Source organism: Panthera onca, chromosome B3 (genome assembly GCF_046562875.1).
Source record: "Panthera onca isolate mPanOnc1 chromosome B3, mPanOnc1 haplotype 2, whole genome shotgun sequence".
NCBI classification, from domain to species: Eukaryota; Metazoa; Chordata; class Mammalia; order Carnivora; family Felidae; genus Panthera; species Panthera onca.
This window is the reverse complement of record NC_138344.1, coordinates 131,424,402-131,440,784: the sequence shown is the minus strand read 5'-3', so window position 1 is coordinate 131,440,784 and position 16,383 is coordinate 131,424,402. Positions and strand designations below refer to the sequence as shown.

The window sequence follows — 16,383 nt, the reverse complement described above, 5'->3', positions numbered from 1 at the left end:
TACAAATGTTTGAGGGCACCTGTGTGGCTCAGTCAGTTAAGCATCCAATTCTTGGTTTTGACTCAGGTCATGGTCTCATGGTCCCTGGGTTCAAGCCCCGCATCGGGCTCCACGCTGACAGCATGGAGCCTGTTTGGGATCCTTTCTCTCCCCTTGTCTCTTCCCTTCCCCCATACTTGTGCTCTCTCTCTCACCCTCCCTCCTTCAAAAGTAAATACACTTAAATAAATAAGTTTCTATATTATAGATGACCTATATAACATTTATTACTGGCAAAAAATTATAGACTGATCTAGTATATATTTACACTTTAAATCTAAGCCACCTAACATTATTCGTTGACATTAAGTTTACCAGTCCCTCATATCCTTTGACTTCTATTGAATAAAGAACATACTAACTTTTGGTCCAGTACTTAAATTATTGTGCTCAATTTTTCACACATAAATACCATATGTTACTACATGGTAAACTGTTCCCATACAGTTTTGATTTTTTACAGTTACATCTTTGAACAGGTTTTACTTCATGACCTCCAGTCCCTGGTTTACTATATTGTAATTACTTTGAAGGACTGACAGATTAATCATTGTATGCTATAAATTGTAGATTGTATACAACATAGTTTAAATTTATCAGAATGTTTTCTTTAGAGACCAAAATGTCTTTCTTCATCAAAAGATACCAAGACAGCTTATCTTATTAAACTGTCTCTGGGCACCTTGGTGGCTGCAGTCAGTTAAGGGTCTGACTCTTGATTTTGGCTCAGGTCATGATCTCATGGTTATGAGATTGAGCCCTGCTCCAGGCTCTTGCTGAGTGTGGAACCTGCTTGAGATTCTCTTCTTCCCCCCCCTTTCTGTCCCTCCGCTGTGTGCTCTCTCTTTCTCAAAAATAAATAAATAAAAATGTCTCTATTTTTGCATTATTTGTAGTGGATTTATAGTTTGAAACAAACCCACTCGTATTTCAATTCTTTTACTAAAAGTACTTATGTTCTAAGACTGAATTAGCTGCTGAAAATGAATACATTTTTATGGGCTGCAGTTCATGAAGAAAGGACAATACAAATCCCTGATTTTTAAGTTAGAAAATACAGAGAACTGGGAAAATTTTTTAAGCAGCAGAAATGGGCTACACAAGATGAATAACAACAAATACAATTTTTTTATAAAGATTAGCAATTTGGGGACACCTAGTTGGCTCAGTCAGAAGAGTATGCGACTCTTGATCTTTGAGTCATGAGTTTAAGCCCCACGTTGGGTGTAGACCCTACTAAATTTTTTTTTTTTTTACTTTTTAAAAAAAATCTAAATAAATAAAACAGATTAGCAGTTTGGGGGCACCTGGTGGCTCAGTTTTGTAAGCAAGCATCTAGCTTCAATTGGATCATGATCTTACAGTTCTTGGGTTCAAGCCCCACATTGGGCTCTCTGCTGTCAGTGCAGAGCCTGCTTTAGATCCCCTGTCTCCCTCTCTCTGTGCCCCTCCTCCATGTGTGTACTCTCTCTCTCAAAAATAAACCTTAAAAAAAAAAAAAACAGTTTTATTTCTTCCCTGAAATCTTGTTTAAAAAACAAAAATTGGCACCTGGGTGGCTCAGTCTTGGTTAAGCGTCCAACTTTAGCTCAGGTCATGATTTCACAGTTTGTGAGTCCGAGCCCCGGGTCGGGCTCTGTGCTGTCAGGGCAGAGCCTGGAGCCTGCTTTGGATCCTCTGTACCTCTCTCTCTCTCTGCCCCTCCTCCACTTGTGCTCTCTTTCTGTCTCTCAAAAATAAATTTAAAAAATTAAAAAATAAAAAAACACTGTTCTATAAAGTGATGTGAACTTGGCTTTTTACCAGATATCTGTCTATATGGTTGAAGATTTCTTTTGAGATCTATTCACATGGTGTCCTTCCTACCTGTTGCCTTTCTCAGTTTGTGTTTGCTTTTCATCTCCCCTTCAGATGAGATACTGAGTAACAGTAACTAATGTTCAGAACTAATGTTCAGATAGCAGATAACTGAATATACTCTGATATTTAATTATTGTGTAATATTTGTACATTTCTCCACATAATTATATAAAGATTTAACAAGTATCTAAGACGTGTATTTCTGAATAATTTAAAGTTTGTGATTGCCTAATTTTCTTGTATAAATGTTATTTTCTCCAAAATGCAGTGTGAACTGTAGCCTGAAGAAGTATTCTGTATTTTTGCCTTTCCTTCCTCTTTCCTTTTCTTTCTTTCTTTTATTATTTTTTTAAATCGAGGTACAGTTGACACACGATGTTACATGAGTTCCAGGTGTACAACATCGTGATTGGACAAGTTTCCATGTTCTGCTGTGCTCACCGTGGGTGTCGCTACCATTCATCCCCATGTGATGTCATTCCAGTCCCATTGACTGTATTCCCTATGCTGTGCCTTTTATCCCATGACTTATTCATAACTGGAAGTCTGTATCTCCCGCTGCCTTTCACCCATTTTGTCCAGCCCCCTCCGCCCTCCCCTCTGGCCACCATCAGTTCTCTGTATTTGTGAATCTGTTTCTTTTTTCATTTAGTCTTGGTTTTGAGCTATTTTTTATTAAGTACACAGTCATTCTTTGGTACATACTTTTCCGTGTTTCAGAAAGTATGCGTCAGCCGTAGAAATGGAAACATCTGTAACAGGTATATTACAACTTTTGGATTTTATCATTATTTAGCTACGGCTCCTTCTATCCACATCTGGGATGCAATGAACAAGCAGACTTTATCTATACTGAGATGCTACCATTCGAAGGGAGTGTGTTCAGTCAGCTTCAGTGCTACCGGCAAACTCTTGCTGTCTGTGGGGCTGGACCCAGAACATACGATTACCATTTGGAGATGGCAGGAAGGTAGGGTTCTTTTTTCTTGGTGATTTTTAAAACTAAGAATACCAGGGTGATATGAACTCTGTTTCGTATTTGCTTTAACTTAGTGATTGAAATCATTCTTCATTTCAGCCCTGCCACACACACAGTACACAGCTGGTATCACTCACTGTATGTTGCACTTTAAAAACTCAGTGAAAGAAGCTCACGAAATAGAAACATATGCAAGTTACTAATACTATACATAATCCACTGCTCTTTCAGTAAGAAACCATATGTAAGTCTCCTTGTTAATTCTTATTTGCTTGGTCATGGAGGGTGTTAAGAACGGAAATGAAATCCCAAGTGATAATGAAAGATGAACAGGATAATATTGCTTACCATACTTTAGATAAAACTTCCCAGTTACGTGGCTGCTACAAAAAGTGAAGTTCACAGAGCTACATAGGAGAAAGTAAGATGTGATTTCTAAAATCTAGAATGGCCCTTCAATGATGATAAAGCTCCCATTAATACACATGTCACTTGAGAAAGTATGTAAAAAGGACCTTCTCCGCCAGTAATCGTCTGTCATCTGGCGGCTAGGTAGCGATGCAGAGGACACGCACAAGTATTTGTTTTTTGAACGATATATTTTGAGTAGCTGTTCGATCTGGCAAAAACTATCTTAGTTCCTCTGCTAACTCAGGTAACTTTGTTGTCTCTTTTTATCAGGTGCCAAAATCGCCAGCAGAGCCGGTCACAACCGACGCATTTTTGTGGCAGAATTCCGACCAGATTCAGATTCCCAGTTTGTCTCTGTGGGAGTCAAACATGTGAAGTTCTGGACACTGGCGGGAAGGGCTCTTCTTAGCAAAAAAGGGCTCGTGAGCACCCTGGAGGATGCCCGGATGCAGACCATGCTTGCTGTGGCGTTTGGTGCAGTATGTCTCTTAAACCACGTGTGCTTGTGGAACTCTGAATCACGGCAGTTGGACTGCTTTGAATTTTCTTGCTTCAGACACATAAGCCACATTCGTGTTGTCTTGTGGCACCGTGACCCACTAACCATTCCATATGTCCCAGTCCTGCATGTATTCCACCTTTCAAAATCTGATACTTTCAGAAATCAGGGAGTAGGAAAGAAAATTAATGAGGGAGAAGGATTATAATGAAACGTTTCAGTCCTTGGGCCACTGCCAGCCATTCTCAAAAGCCTTCGTTAATTTTCTAATTGTCACCCTAAATCCCCTAAAATTTCTATCCTTCTAGTAGTTCCTCATAATCCTAAAAATTTGTCAGAATGAAGAAAGATGAATCAAGAAATGAAATTTTTCTAGTGTTTAAGGTGGTACCTGAGTTTAGGATTTCTTTTGCTCTTTATCAGCTTAACTCGCTGCTTATCACATAGTTGGAAGTGCTCTGGGCCAGTGCAGCTCTTTCAGAGTAGGAAGGAGAGCAAGATTCCCAGTCTTCACAGAGTGTTCCAGAGCCGTCCCTGCCCCCACATCCCATTGGGCTTGTGGTTTACAATCCACATCTCTAATACCCTGAGCCCTGGCCACACTTTTTAAATCCTTTGGTACATCAAAAACCTTGGTGGATCTCTGTACTCAAGTGTTTATGGGGCTGGGAATGTAACGCATAAAGAAAATTATACTTTTAGAACCTTTAAGCACATGATTTTAACAAAAAGATCATTGAAAATGTTGGTCATACCATGTCAAACTTCCGTTAAACATTTTGGGGATTCATAATATAAGATGGGTAGGGTAGTTCCTTTCCAGAAGAAAAACCCACACATTCAAATGCTTCTGGCATTTAATTTGCCTGTGTTGACTTAACTTGTTTCATGTATAAAATTCCTTATGTACCCAGTTGCCTATTCCCAATAGAAAATAAACTTGAAGACTAAAATATTAGTCCTGATTGACTTCCAGTTAAAGCAGCAGTGAAATCAGAATGTTTTGTTACATAGCAAGATGGACTGATGTTCAGTTTAGGCCTGTTTGAACACCCTCCATGCCTAGGGTTACAAAAAAAAAAAAAAAAAAAAAAAGCAAGGGAAGTAAAATCTTGGTTTCTACGCCTAGAGCATTTACATTCTGATTGAAGATAAGGCATGAATTAATGATGCTCCTAGATGACAAGTATAATTATCGTTATCCAAATAGGTACAGAGAATATGCATGACTGCATATTCAAAGTAACATTAAATTGCTGTAGGCAGGGGCGCCTAGAGCATGCGACTCTCGATCTCTAGGTTGTGAGATTACTTTAAAAAAATTGTAGGGAAATTAAACATAGAAACTATGTTGTTGTCAGAAAGATTAAAGAAAATGTTTTGTTGTAATTCAAAATCTTACTTTCCTATTAGTTCTTTCCATATCGTTTTTGTTGAAAGATCTTGGACCAGTTGCTCTGAAAGTGAAACTAAAATGGATGAAAATAGCACATGATGCAGAATGTAATTTCTCCAGTTTCCGCATAAATGAACTCTATCAGGATTGCATTCTCAAAGTGATCTAAAGCACTATTACTTTGGGCACCTTATCAAATTTATCTTATGTTGTATTGCAGAAATGCACTGATTTTTGCCGTTTTGATTTTAAGAAATCATGGCAAATGTTAATTTCATATATAACCTCATGAATTAGTGAAATTTAAAAAACTCGTACAACATTGCTATAAGTTGTGTACGTAGTTTTACTTTCTGTGGCAAAATACTTTATCAAAACTAGTGAAATGTTATTTTCACTTCCTGTTCCTACTCTTTTTTTTCACTCTCAGTTACTGATGACCTCAAGTTATTTCTCAGGCAGCTGGAGGGAAGCAGCCTAAAGGGACGATGTAAACCAGAATTCTAAAATTTTGCATTGGAGGGAAACTTGGTGCCTGAACTCCCTCGTTTTACACATGAAAAAGCTGATCATCCTAGAGATTAAAAAACCTCACCGAAGGTTATTCCAGCAAATAAGCAACAGAATAGACTAAAAGGCCCTGACAAAACTAAACCTCAAGTTCAGACCTGAACCCGGCTGCCGGGTCCATGGTTTCTCCCACTGTATCATGTTCTTTGTATCTGAGAAGGTGAGGTAGGCCACACTTATGGTAGAGAATTGCGTCTGTTTCAACTCTATTTGAACTTTTGATGAGTTTGTCTCCCCCTTCCCCGCTCCTTTTCAGAATAACTTGACGTTTACAGGTACCATCAGTGGAGATGTCTGTGTGTGGAAAGATCACATATTGTGTAGGACCGTGGCCAGAGCTCACAACGGGCCTGTGTTTGCCATGTTCACCACACTGCGAGACGGACTTATTGTGACCGGAGGCAAGGAAAGGCCGTGAGTCCTGTTCCCACAGCCTTACCACACGTTCATGCACTGGGGGCTGCCTGCAGTTTGCAGTGAATTATTCTAGTTATTTCTAGACTACACGGATCATCCTCTCTGACCTTCTTCCTCATGTGCTTTGCCTTTATTGCCTTTTATGTGCCTTCCTGTTGACTCTTAATTTCTTGTCTTAAGTCACTTCTGATTTATTTCACAGTGTAAAGACACCTTAACCCCAACAGTTGGGGCGATAGCTTATTTCTCTGAGGTATGGTTTAGGTGGTTATCGTGTAGGCAGAGAACTGATTTCCCTCATGTCTGTATGCCTGGATAAGTATTTGCTGGGGAAGAAGTGACCCATGGGAGAATCTTTGCCCTCAAACCCAGGACGTATCTTGACTGCCTGCTCTCTCCTTTTTGGCCCAAACAGACACTGAGGGGTAAGGTGCATACAGCTGGCGGCCTCAGAAAGGTGTGAGGACACTAGAAACAAACTGCCTTGTTTGCTTTTGCTTGAGGCAATCTCGTTACATAAAATACTTGTTACATAAAATTGTGTAAAACAGCCTTCAAAATTTAAGTCTAACGAAAGACGTTTTTCTGAGTGATTTGAAAACCTCCCAGAAGAAGCCAGATACTAATGGATTTTCTGCCAACATACTCCTATTCTTGTTAAAATGTAGTGTTTGCGGGGCCAGGAAGTACGCACATGTCCATCCAGGATGAGGGAACCCACCTAATCAAACACCAGTGCAGCGGCTTTTGTGTTTCACAAAAACGAACCCCGTATTGTGGTCCTGGGTGTGCTTTTCTCCTAAGACAAGCAATTCCTCTAACAGAAAATAAAGGAATACATTTTTCAGTTCTCCCAAGAGAAAAACCATAAATGGGCTATGTTTTCTCTTTTCTGTCTTACCCTGACGCTGGTGTTTCCCACACGCCTTCTGTTCAGCACACCTCTGCCCATTAGTAGCCTGCTGGATGGTTTCAGTGGGTATTTTAACAATGATACGAAGGAAAGCGCACCCCTTTTGGCCATTAAAGATCTCTTCTATAGCTTAGCACCTCTAATCCTGTTATCTAGCCTTACGTTTCCATTGTCATTTTAACATTAAACATCATTCTGCACATTTCCTTAATCAAGAGGATACATTATATGGGGGCGGGGGGATGTGGAGAACTAAGGAAGATTACACTCATGTCAGAAAAATGAATTTTCATCGGGTAAAATTTGCTTCAACTGAATGGCTCAAATACAGTGTATCTTAAAGTTGCCACAGAAAGTTTAGAGACTACAAAAAGTGAATATCGGGCTTCCCCCCCCCCCTTTTTTTTTTTTTACTGTTCTGCTTGTATAATTTAGTATTTGTTTGTAATAAAAGTGATTTGTAATAGCTCATAAAAATGCTTATTTGGCTTGGGTTGCTCTTAGGTCAAGAGAAGGAGGAGCGGTCAAGCTGTGGGATCAGGAACTGAGGCGGTGCCGAGCCTTCAGGCTGGACACGGGACAAGCCACGGACTGTGTCCGCTCCGTGTGCAGGGGCAAAGTAAGATGTTCCGAGAGCCATTCCGGTGCAGCCAAAAGTAGAGAACGGTTATTCTTGCAGTTCCCTCGCCCTCTGCAACTTGACGAGTGACACTTGCAGAGGAGTCTGCTTGCTGACTATGCTCTGCCTTTTCCCGGCTGCCCCCGCAGCCCCGCGGGCGGCGCCCGTGTGCCGTCTGCCTCCGGGCCACGCTTAAGATGAGAAGCTACTCCCCGGTCTCAACACAGTATTTAAACCTCCATGTTTTCTTGAATCTACTAATTCAACCGTGGTGGGCAGCAGTGAAACTTCTTGCCAGTTGAATCAATTTTGATTAGAGCAAAATTTTGTTAAATTTTATTTTTAAATGTACATTTCTTTTTTTAATTAAAATATTTTTTTATGTTTATTTTTGAGTGGGAGAGAGACAGAGCACGAGCATGGGAGAGGCAGAGAGGGAGACAGAATCCGAAGCAGGCTCCAGGCCTTGAGCTGTCAGCACAGAGCCCAGCGTGGGGCCCGAACCCACGAACTGTGAGATCATGACCCGAGCCGAAGTCTGATACTTAACCGACTGAGCCACCTAGGTGCCCCAATGCTCATTATTTTTGAGAGAGAGAGAGAGAGAGAGAGAGAGGCAAGCATGGGGAGGGCAGAGAGAGAGGGAGACAGAGGATCCAAAGTGGGCTTCACACTGACAGCACAGAGTCCGAGGTGAAGCTTGAACTCATGAAATATATCATGACCTGAGCCAAAGGCAGACACTCAACTGAGCCCCCCAGGCACCTTAATTTTGTAAGTACTCACCCCCCCCCCCCAAGCATGGGGCTCAAACTCAAAACCCCCAACATCAAGAGTCGTATGCTCTACCCAGCCACCCTTTTAAAAAACATTCATTCCTATAAAAAATTTGGACCATGCATGCACTGGCAATAAGTGTATTTATAAATTATATACATGTATTATCTTCAGTCCATGTATTAATTAGGCTTTTATTTATACTTCTTTTTTGTTTTTTGAAGTTTAGTTTGGAGAGCGAGCGAGACATGAACAGGGGAGGGGCAGAGAGAGAGGGAGACACAGAATTGAAGCAGGCTCCAGTTGTCAGCAGAGAGCCTGACACGGGTCTCAGACTCAGGAGCAAGGAGATCATGACCTGAGTCGAAGTCAGACGCTCAACTGACCGAGCCACCCAGACACTGCTATTTATACTTTCTAACTAAAATGTAATACTTTCGGGGCGCCTGGGTGGTTCAATCGGTTGAGCGTCCGACTTCAGCTCAGGTCACGATCTCGCGGTCCGTGAGTTCGAGCCCCGCGTCGGGCTCTGGGCTGATGGCTCAGAGCCTGGAGCCTGCTTCCGATTCTGTGTCTCCCTCTCTCTCTGCCCCTCCCCTGCTCATGCTCTGTCTCTGTCTCAAAAATAAGTAAAACGTTTAAAAAAAAATTAAAAAAAAAAATAAAATGTAATACTTTCTTCCTGTATCTCAGCGCACTTGCACCTCTTTGGAGATCATCAGATTAAAATATAGTCAAAGTCAGGGCTCTGTCTTAGAGAATAGTTCTATTCTTTGGCAGACTCGGGGCTCTTGCAGATGTGCCTCTAGTCAAAGAAAAACCTCATGAGCTAATGATGGGCTTACTACTATGTTAGTTCAAAGCAAAAAGTTCTCTGAAAGGTCAGTAGGGTCCTTAAGTTATTAAAAGACATTGCTGTAATTACGATAAATATATCAATCCCCTTGTGTTTCAGGGCAAGATCCTAGTTGGGACAAGGAGTGCGGAGATCATCGAAGTTGGAGAGAAAAATGCAGCCTGCAATATTTTAGTTAATGGTCATGTGGACGGGCCCATATGGGGACTAGTGACACATCCCTCCAGGGATTTTTTCCTTTCTGCCGCAGAAGATGGGACAGTGAGACTCTGGGATATTGCTGATAAAGTAGGTACAAACAGTTTTTGGCTTTTTTTCTTTTAAGTTACAATTTCTAAGGAGAGTGTAAGTCCCAAATTGCTAGCACTATTTGAGAAGAACTATTTGAGAATTATGTTGAAAAGGAACTGGTTTACTTTGTAAGTACTTAATGTAGTTTTCTGTGGCTCTTTTGGTTCTTATGCAGAAGATGTTAAACAAAGTGAACTTGGGACATGCTGCTCGGACCGTGTGTTATAGCCCTGAAGGGGATATGGTGGCTATCGGAATGAAAAATGGAGAATTTATTATTTTACTGGTGAGCTCCCTAAAAATATGGGGAAAGAAGAGAGATAGACGATGTTCAATCCATGATATCAGGTTAGTCAACAAATGGAATAGAATTTCTAGTATATGTATTCTTAAATGACCCGGGTTGCATTTGAAAACAGGTCCTCATTAGTGCCTATAGCATTTTATCACATCATCACTTGTACGCTGAAATACGGCTTTTGTGTACTTACTTCTTGCCGAATTATTAATCTAGTGGCATCAACCACGGTGCCTTATAAGAGCATGTACTCGGGGAACGCTTGACGATGAAGCGTCACACTGGACAGGTCCAGCAAGTTCATCCTGCTAAGAATGATCTTCTGCTGCACCGAAGAGAGCCATCTGTCCTGTAGACGTCAGCCTGGAAACTAAAGCTGCAACCCCAACTCTCAACTGCATATATAGTCACTCGTTTAATTAACACCCATCAAACATCTATGCCCCAGAATCTGAATTAATTAAACTTTAAACTTTTCTTGAACCTTTATATTCCAGTGCTTAAGCTTATCTGGACAGTGGCTACTATTTGCCAAGTGCCTCTGTGTGATCAAGATGGATTCCTGAATCTGCTTGCACCCTTCACCGAAAAACCCTTTTACAAATGAAACCGTCCTCAGGACTTCAGTATATAAACTTCTTGTAGGTCCCCCATTCCCCTCAAGAACCTGCGTTGTCCCAGATCACTTCCCGTGATCACTAGGCATATACTCGTGTCTTCAAGTAACTTCTTCCAAGCTTCAAATAGTGTCCCTTCACCAGATAACCTGAGGGGACTTAAGCAGGTCTGTGTCCTTTGCTGTTAAGATACCATGATTCCAGATGAAAGAAACCTATCTTGGTGAATTTGGGGAACTATGTAACTTAGGAGTTATGTAATTGTTAGTGGCTTTTTCAAAACCTACACTTTTAAGGGAACTGGCACTTGAAATAACATGTAAATTCTGTTCCATGTAACACAAATAGAATCTCCATACACACAGTTGTGTCCACCAGGTAAATCTGCTTGAGGCCAGATCACACACATACTTGTTTTTGAGGTAGAATGGAAGTTACTGGTCTTAAATATTTATGATTTCATGTGTGCTGATGTGTCTTTCACATATTTTATTACACCTCCAGATTTAGTCCGGATTCCCGGTTTCTGGCAGTGGGTTCTAGTGAGAACTCGGTGGATTTTTATGACCTAACATTGGGCCCCACCCTTAGCAGAATCAGTTACTGCAGAGACATTCCCAGCTTTGTCATTCAAATGGACTTCTCTGCAGATAGCAGATATCTCCAGGTACAGTACCTGTGTCCTACATCCAGTTCACAGTAGCTGTTTTTACATTGTTAAGTGGATGCATTTAAAACTCCTGAGTTTCAGAGGGGCACCTGGCTGGCTCAGTCAGCAGAGCATGGGATTCTTGATCTCAGGGCCGTGAATTCGAGCCCCACGTTGGGCGAGAGCTTCCTGAAAAAACTCCCGAGTTCCAGAGCTTCTGAACTCTTGCCTTTGTTTACTCTTCACTGTTTCTGCATTCTTTAATATCCTGTTCTTCTCGGATCTTTTCTCCGTCTTCTTCTGACAGATTTTTGTAGTCATCTTTAATGTTCTTAATGTTAGAAATGTAAATGAAATAGCACGCTTTGCTAGTATACTCTAGCCTTCTGATGTGTCTCTCGCATTAATGGAATTCTTGTCCCATTTTAATACGCTGAAAGGTCTCCACTGGTTGCTATAAACGACATGTCTATGAAGTGCCTTCAGGAAAACCTGTTCTGGATCAGGCCACCATGGACAGAATTACTTGGGCCACATGGACTAGGTAAACTGGAAAATCCTGCTTCTGAACAGTTAGAGCCATTCCACTAGGAAACAGTGGTCAAGTTCTAAGTTTGTTACTGTTTCCTGAGTTCTTCCTAAGAGAAGAATGATATGCTCATGCTGGGACTCCTTGTGACTGGACATATTCTCATGCTTTATCAAGGTTAAAAGCCTTTGAAGATACCCTGATATTTTCCTTAACATATTAGGTTTAGTAACCAGCAATAAAAACACATACCGGGTACTGTTAAGCAATCCTATCATTTCTCTACCTAAAGGAATGCAATCTTGCGGCGGTTAGAAATGAAATCCTACAAATTTGCTGGGTAACAGATAACCATGAGTATCCATCTTTTTAATCCATCAAATTCCTGTAGCATAAGCATCTGTATTAATTTTAAAGAACATAATTAAGTAGAAATTAATTACCAAAAACCTTTTTCAGTGTAGTACATCTGTGTTTGCTATCGTACATTTTCTTTATTCCTTCCCTCTAGTATTCTAGGAGATGAAGTTCTGGGAATCTGGTCCAGACATGCTGAGAAAGCCAATGTCAACTGTGCCTGCGTATCTCATTCAGGAATCAGCCTTGTAACAGGAGATGACTTTGGGATGGTTAAGTTATTTGACTTCCCATGTCCTGAAAAATTTGTAAGTTTGTGTTTGGTTTCGTTTTGGATGTAGTTTTCTAGTTTAGACATCTGATCATTAGTACTTCTTCCATAATTTAATAGCTTAAACATGTTAGTCTCCTGGTTTAGAAACACTTAATTTTCGTTCCTAAGATTTTTTTCAAAACAAAAAATAAAAGCTTTTAGAAATTATCTCCCCGTGCCCCCTAAGTAACACCATCTTTGCAAACTATCCTAATAGAGCTGTGATTATTAGACTTTTATTAAACCTTTAATCGATTTCCAAGTTTCAAATTCTCTTCCTCAAAGGAAAATTTTCAGAGTGCCTGGAGACATCTGACTGCTCAAAACGCCTGGTCTGTTAAGGTGCAGATCCAGTACTATGAAAAAACAGTGTTTATTTATTTTGAGAAAGTACTCCAGCAGGGGAGGGGCAGAGAGAGAGAGGGAGAGATTGAGAACCCCAAGCAGGCTCCACACTGTCAGGACAGAGCCCGATAGGGTGCTCAGTCTCATGAACTGTGAGATCATGGCCTGAGTCGTAATCACGAGCTGGACGCTTAACTGACTGAGCCACCCAGGTGCTTGTAAAAAAGCATCTAATAACGCTGCGTGTGGTCTGAAGTGCCTACTCTCTCCGCAGCCCCTGTGATGGAGACGGGGTTCCGGACAGGAACCTTTGATTTTCACGTGCCTCACACATCCTAAGCTTTCTTTTTCGTTGTTTTTTCAGGCAAAGCACAAAAGGTTCTTGGGTCATTCACCTCACGTGACCAATATTCGATTTACCAGTGGTGATCGGCATGTCGTTAGCGCAGGAGGTGATGACTGCAGGTTGGTAACTTTCCTAGCCAGAGAAGAACGGACTATCTTTAGTTTTATGAAGAGATCTAATATCACTATATAACTAACTGGGTAGCTGGTTCTGTGGAGTCACGTACTATGAAAATACAAAATAAAATGAATTAATGAGAATTTTTATCCATGTCGTGATTTGAAAGCTCATTAAAAAACAAAATCTAGAAATATAATGAACTCACTGCATTTTTTTTATTGCAGTTTATTTGTCTGGAAATGTGTACATATGCCTCACTAAAAGATACGGATGCTGAGAAGACTGTATAAACAGCCTTGAGAGACCAGAATTACAGACGAGGAAAAAAAAAAAAAAAGGCAAACAGAACCAAACCCTGCATGGGCAAGTGGTGCTAACTTAGGATTGTAACAGGGATAAATGCCCAGAGTCGTCGAAGTAGAAGACAGATAAGTTCAAGATACTTGCTGTATGCACTGGGAGAACTGTCCATAATCCACACACTGCCAGACGGTTGCATTTCAAGGAAGGATGGAAAAAACACTTGGTGAAAGCCAGCCCCGTTTGGGGGGAGGGTGCAGACTTGGCAGACCTGCTGGGGAGGTTGACAGGACCGCGCTTCTCAAAAAACAACAACAAAGCAAGACCTTAAAAACCCAACTTGCATAGTTTTCATCTTTTTAAGCAAACAGTTTTTCTTCTTTAGAATTTCTAGTTTATTTTTAAGGTTCATTATTTAATGACTTAATTTTTTTCCTCGTGTTTACATAAGGAAAGAAAACACACCATCACCCTAAAGGATCACAGCTTTTAAAAGGTGAACAATTATTTTCCCTAAGGAAACACACACAAGCTTTACCGGAGAAGATAATGCTACTTAAGCATCAATAAACCTCTTTTTATAAAGGACACTTTTCTCCTGACAGTTTTAAATTCAGGAACAAATCCAAAGTTAGTAGTATAGGAGCACTACATTTTCATGGTTGAGCTGTCGATCCTTTAATGTTCACAAGTCCTCTCTCTAGCTGAAAAACTAGAACATGATTATAGCTTCATCAATGAGAAAGTAGTATGCTGAACAGTCCTTTCCAGTGGTGTACGGGTTAAAGGTTTAGAGAGCAGTAGTAGTTAACCGGGACAGCATACTGAATATTTAAAGATGTAGTCTAGTAGAAACATCTGTTTCACATGTACACTGAAATGTTCAAGGTCACATTTACAAAGTTAAACAATTTAGTAGCTCTTGGAAGTTTTTATAGCTTTTGTTTCTATTTAAAAAATTTACTAATTAGCTGTATGCCACCCCATAGGCTGACTTCCAGAAGGAATGAATACAGGTCCACCTGTAACACTTGTCTATTAAAATTCCTTTTTGGTGGATTAGGGCTGAACTCTTAGATCTTTATCCCTATTCACTTCAATGCTGCCAAAGATCAGTACTTGCCGTTCAGGAATTTGCTGTTTAGCCTGTCTGTAGTTTCCTGAAGATTGGAGATTATGTAGATTGCTATTTAAAAATATATTTTTCTAAGTGTGAAAAAGTTTAAAATGCTCTACTGGTCCTATGAATTTTTATTTTAATGTGTTAATTATCTTTGTAGTGTAATAGACCCCTTCAGGTTCTGGAAATCTGTTTGGCCTGAGCTCGATTTTGTATGCCCAACACCTTGGAAATACTAAAAACAGAAATAGCTGAATCATATCACAGAAAGCCTAACCGGTGATTGAACATGGTCAGTTTTAAAGCTCTGAATTGTAGCTGTTGTCTGAAGGACTGATTAAGGCATGATTAAGCTCGAAACATAAGCTCATAGTCACATCAATGGATTCTCCTAAATTGAGCCAAATTTTAGAATACGCTAATATTAAATTTCTATCCATGTATATTATAAAGGGGCATTCAATAAATTTCCCTGAACCACCCTCTCCCTTCCCGTTTTTGAGCTGTTGCACTTTCAAATTTTCCTTGAGCCAGGTTTGCTAGCTTTTGGCTAAAGAGAAATCCCATTTCACGGTACAGGTAGAAACTCTAGTAATAACCATAACAAAGTATAAAGCATAGAGCACAAAAATGCTTCCACTGCGTTTTTGTTCCAGCGGCCAGCCTTAATCCCTGCTGTCAGCTTCAGGACTCAAACTGTGGATTTTAAGTAGTTACCCCACAACCACCTTGTTTGTACCAGCCATCAGCTAAGGGAAGGTGAGTAACCGTGGTAGGTTATGAAGATTCTGCCCTGTGTTGTTTTTTTAAACCCAGAGATTTACTTTTATGTGCAGTATTTGACTAAGCTCCTGAATTTGTAACTTGAGAGTCCTGGCACGTTTGGTCCTGTTTCTGTGTATAAACGCACGCCAAAGCACACCGTGCACGCTCGTGCCACTCGCTGCGCACCACCGGCCACAGGTGTTCCTTTCCTTCTGGTGGTTCTTTTTCATGGTGGTTCACGTTAGACCAAGTTATCCAACAGACGTAGAGTCAACCTCAGCTTGCCCGTAAACCAGAGCAGCTGAAGGTAACAAACTCTTAAATGTGTTCCCAGGCAGTGTTTATTAAATGGCAAAAAAACAAAACAAACAAAAAAAAACCCTGCTTTTAGCACGTCACTGACTTGTGAGATGGTTGAACCAAATCACTTAGGCTGTTTCCCGTTTGTGTTCTTTGTAGTGAAATTAGGAAAATGCAACTATATGCCATTTATAAATGAGGTTACTAAAAGTCTTTTAAGTTGTATTTCTAGAAATTTAATTTCTTCTGCAAAGACATAAAGCTCAATCTTAAGTAGCACTGGAATGAACAAATGCCTTAAATTCAGAGGAGTCAACTTTTTAGACTGAAGCAGAATGGTCATTTCACCCCAGCCTAACTACGTGAGGGCTCGGTCTTTCCCTACCAATCAGCACAGCGAAGTGCAACTTACAAATGGTTTAATAATTGGTTCTTTCTTCTACCCGTGGAAAAGCAATGGCCTCAAAACAGACTGCTGGTTTCATGCTCTTAAACATGGACTTTTTACACATGCTGTTTTATTATCCCTTGGGTATATAACTAATGAACTTTTAGTTTAATTTGGTCCTGAGAATGTTTGGGTCTTTATCTCTTTTCCAACCAACTTTTAGCTTTTTTTTTTTTTTTTAAAAACTGCTGTACATCAAGTCTTTAAAATCAGTGATCCGTTATTTAATTCTAAAGCATCTGACACTTC

The 16,383-nt window shown here is 40.4% G+C and overlaps 1 protein-coding gene across 5 annotated transcripts in view; it reads left to right on the top strand.

Annotated features, from left to right (window-relative positions):
- Nucleotides 1-15,763, top strand: part of EML5 (EMAP like 5) — a 179,158-nt gene extending 163,395 nt beyond the window's left edge. For 3 of the 5 annotated variants that reach the window (XM_060620490.3, XM_078447924.2, XM_078447925.2), the window contains 11 exons: nucleotides 2,696-2,869; nucleotides 3,560-3,768; nucleotides 6,011-6,168; nucleotides 7,589-7,703; nucleotides 9,436-9,624; nucleotides 9,803-9,975; nucleotides 11,047-11,209; nucleotides 11,632-11,735; nucleotides 12,232-12,385; nucleotides 13,100-13,200; nucleotides 13,426-15,763. In XM_060620490.3, the coding sequence (XP_060476473.2) occupies nucleotides 2,696-2,869; nucleotides 3,560-3,768; nucleotides 6,011-6,168; nucleotides 7,589-7,703; nucleotides 9,436-9,624; nucleotides 9,803-9,975; nucleotides 11,047-11,209; nucleotides 11,632-11,735; nucleotides 12,232-12,385; nucleotides 13,100-13,200; nucleotides 13,426-13,462 (1,577 nt within the window). In that variant the 3' untranslated portion in view covers nucleotides 13,463-15,763. Of the gene's footprint in view, nucleotides 1-2,695; nucleotides 2,870-3,559; nucleotides 3,769-6,010; nucleotides 6,169-7,588; nucleotides 7,704-9,435; nucleotides 9,625-9,802; nucleotides 9,976-11,046; nucleotides 11,210-11,631; nucleotides 11,736-12,231; nucleotides 12,386-13,099; nucleotides 13,201-13,425 lie in introns of those variants that run through there. The other 2 variants (XM_060620494.3, XM_060620495.3) reach the window with 2 other exon arrangements.
- The last annotated feature ends 620 nt before the right edge of the window (nucleotides 15,764-16,383 follow it).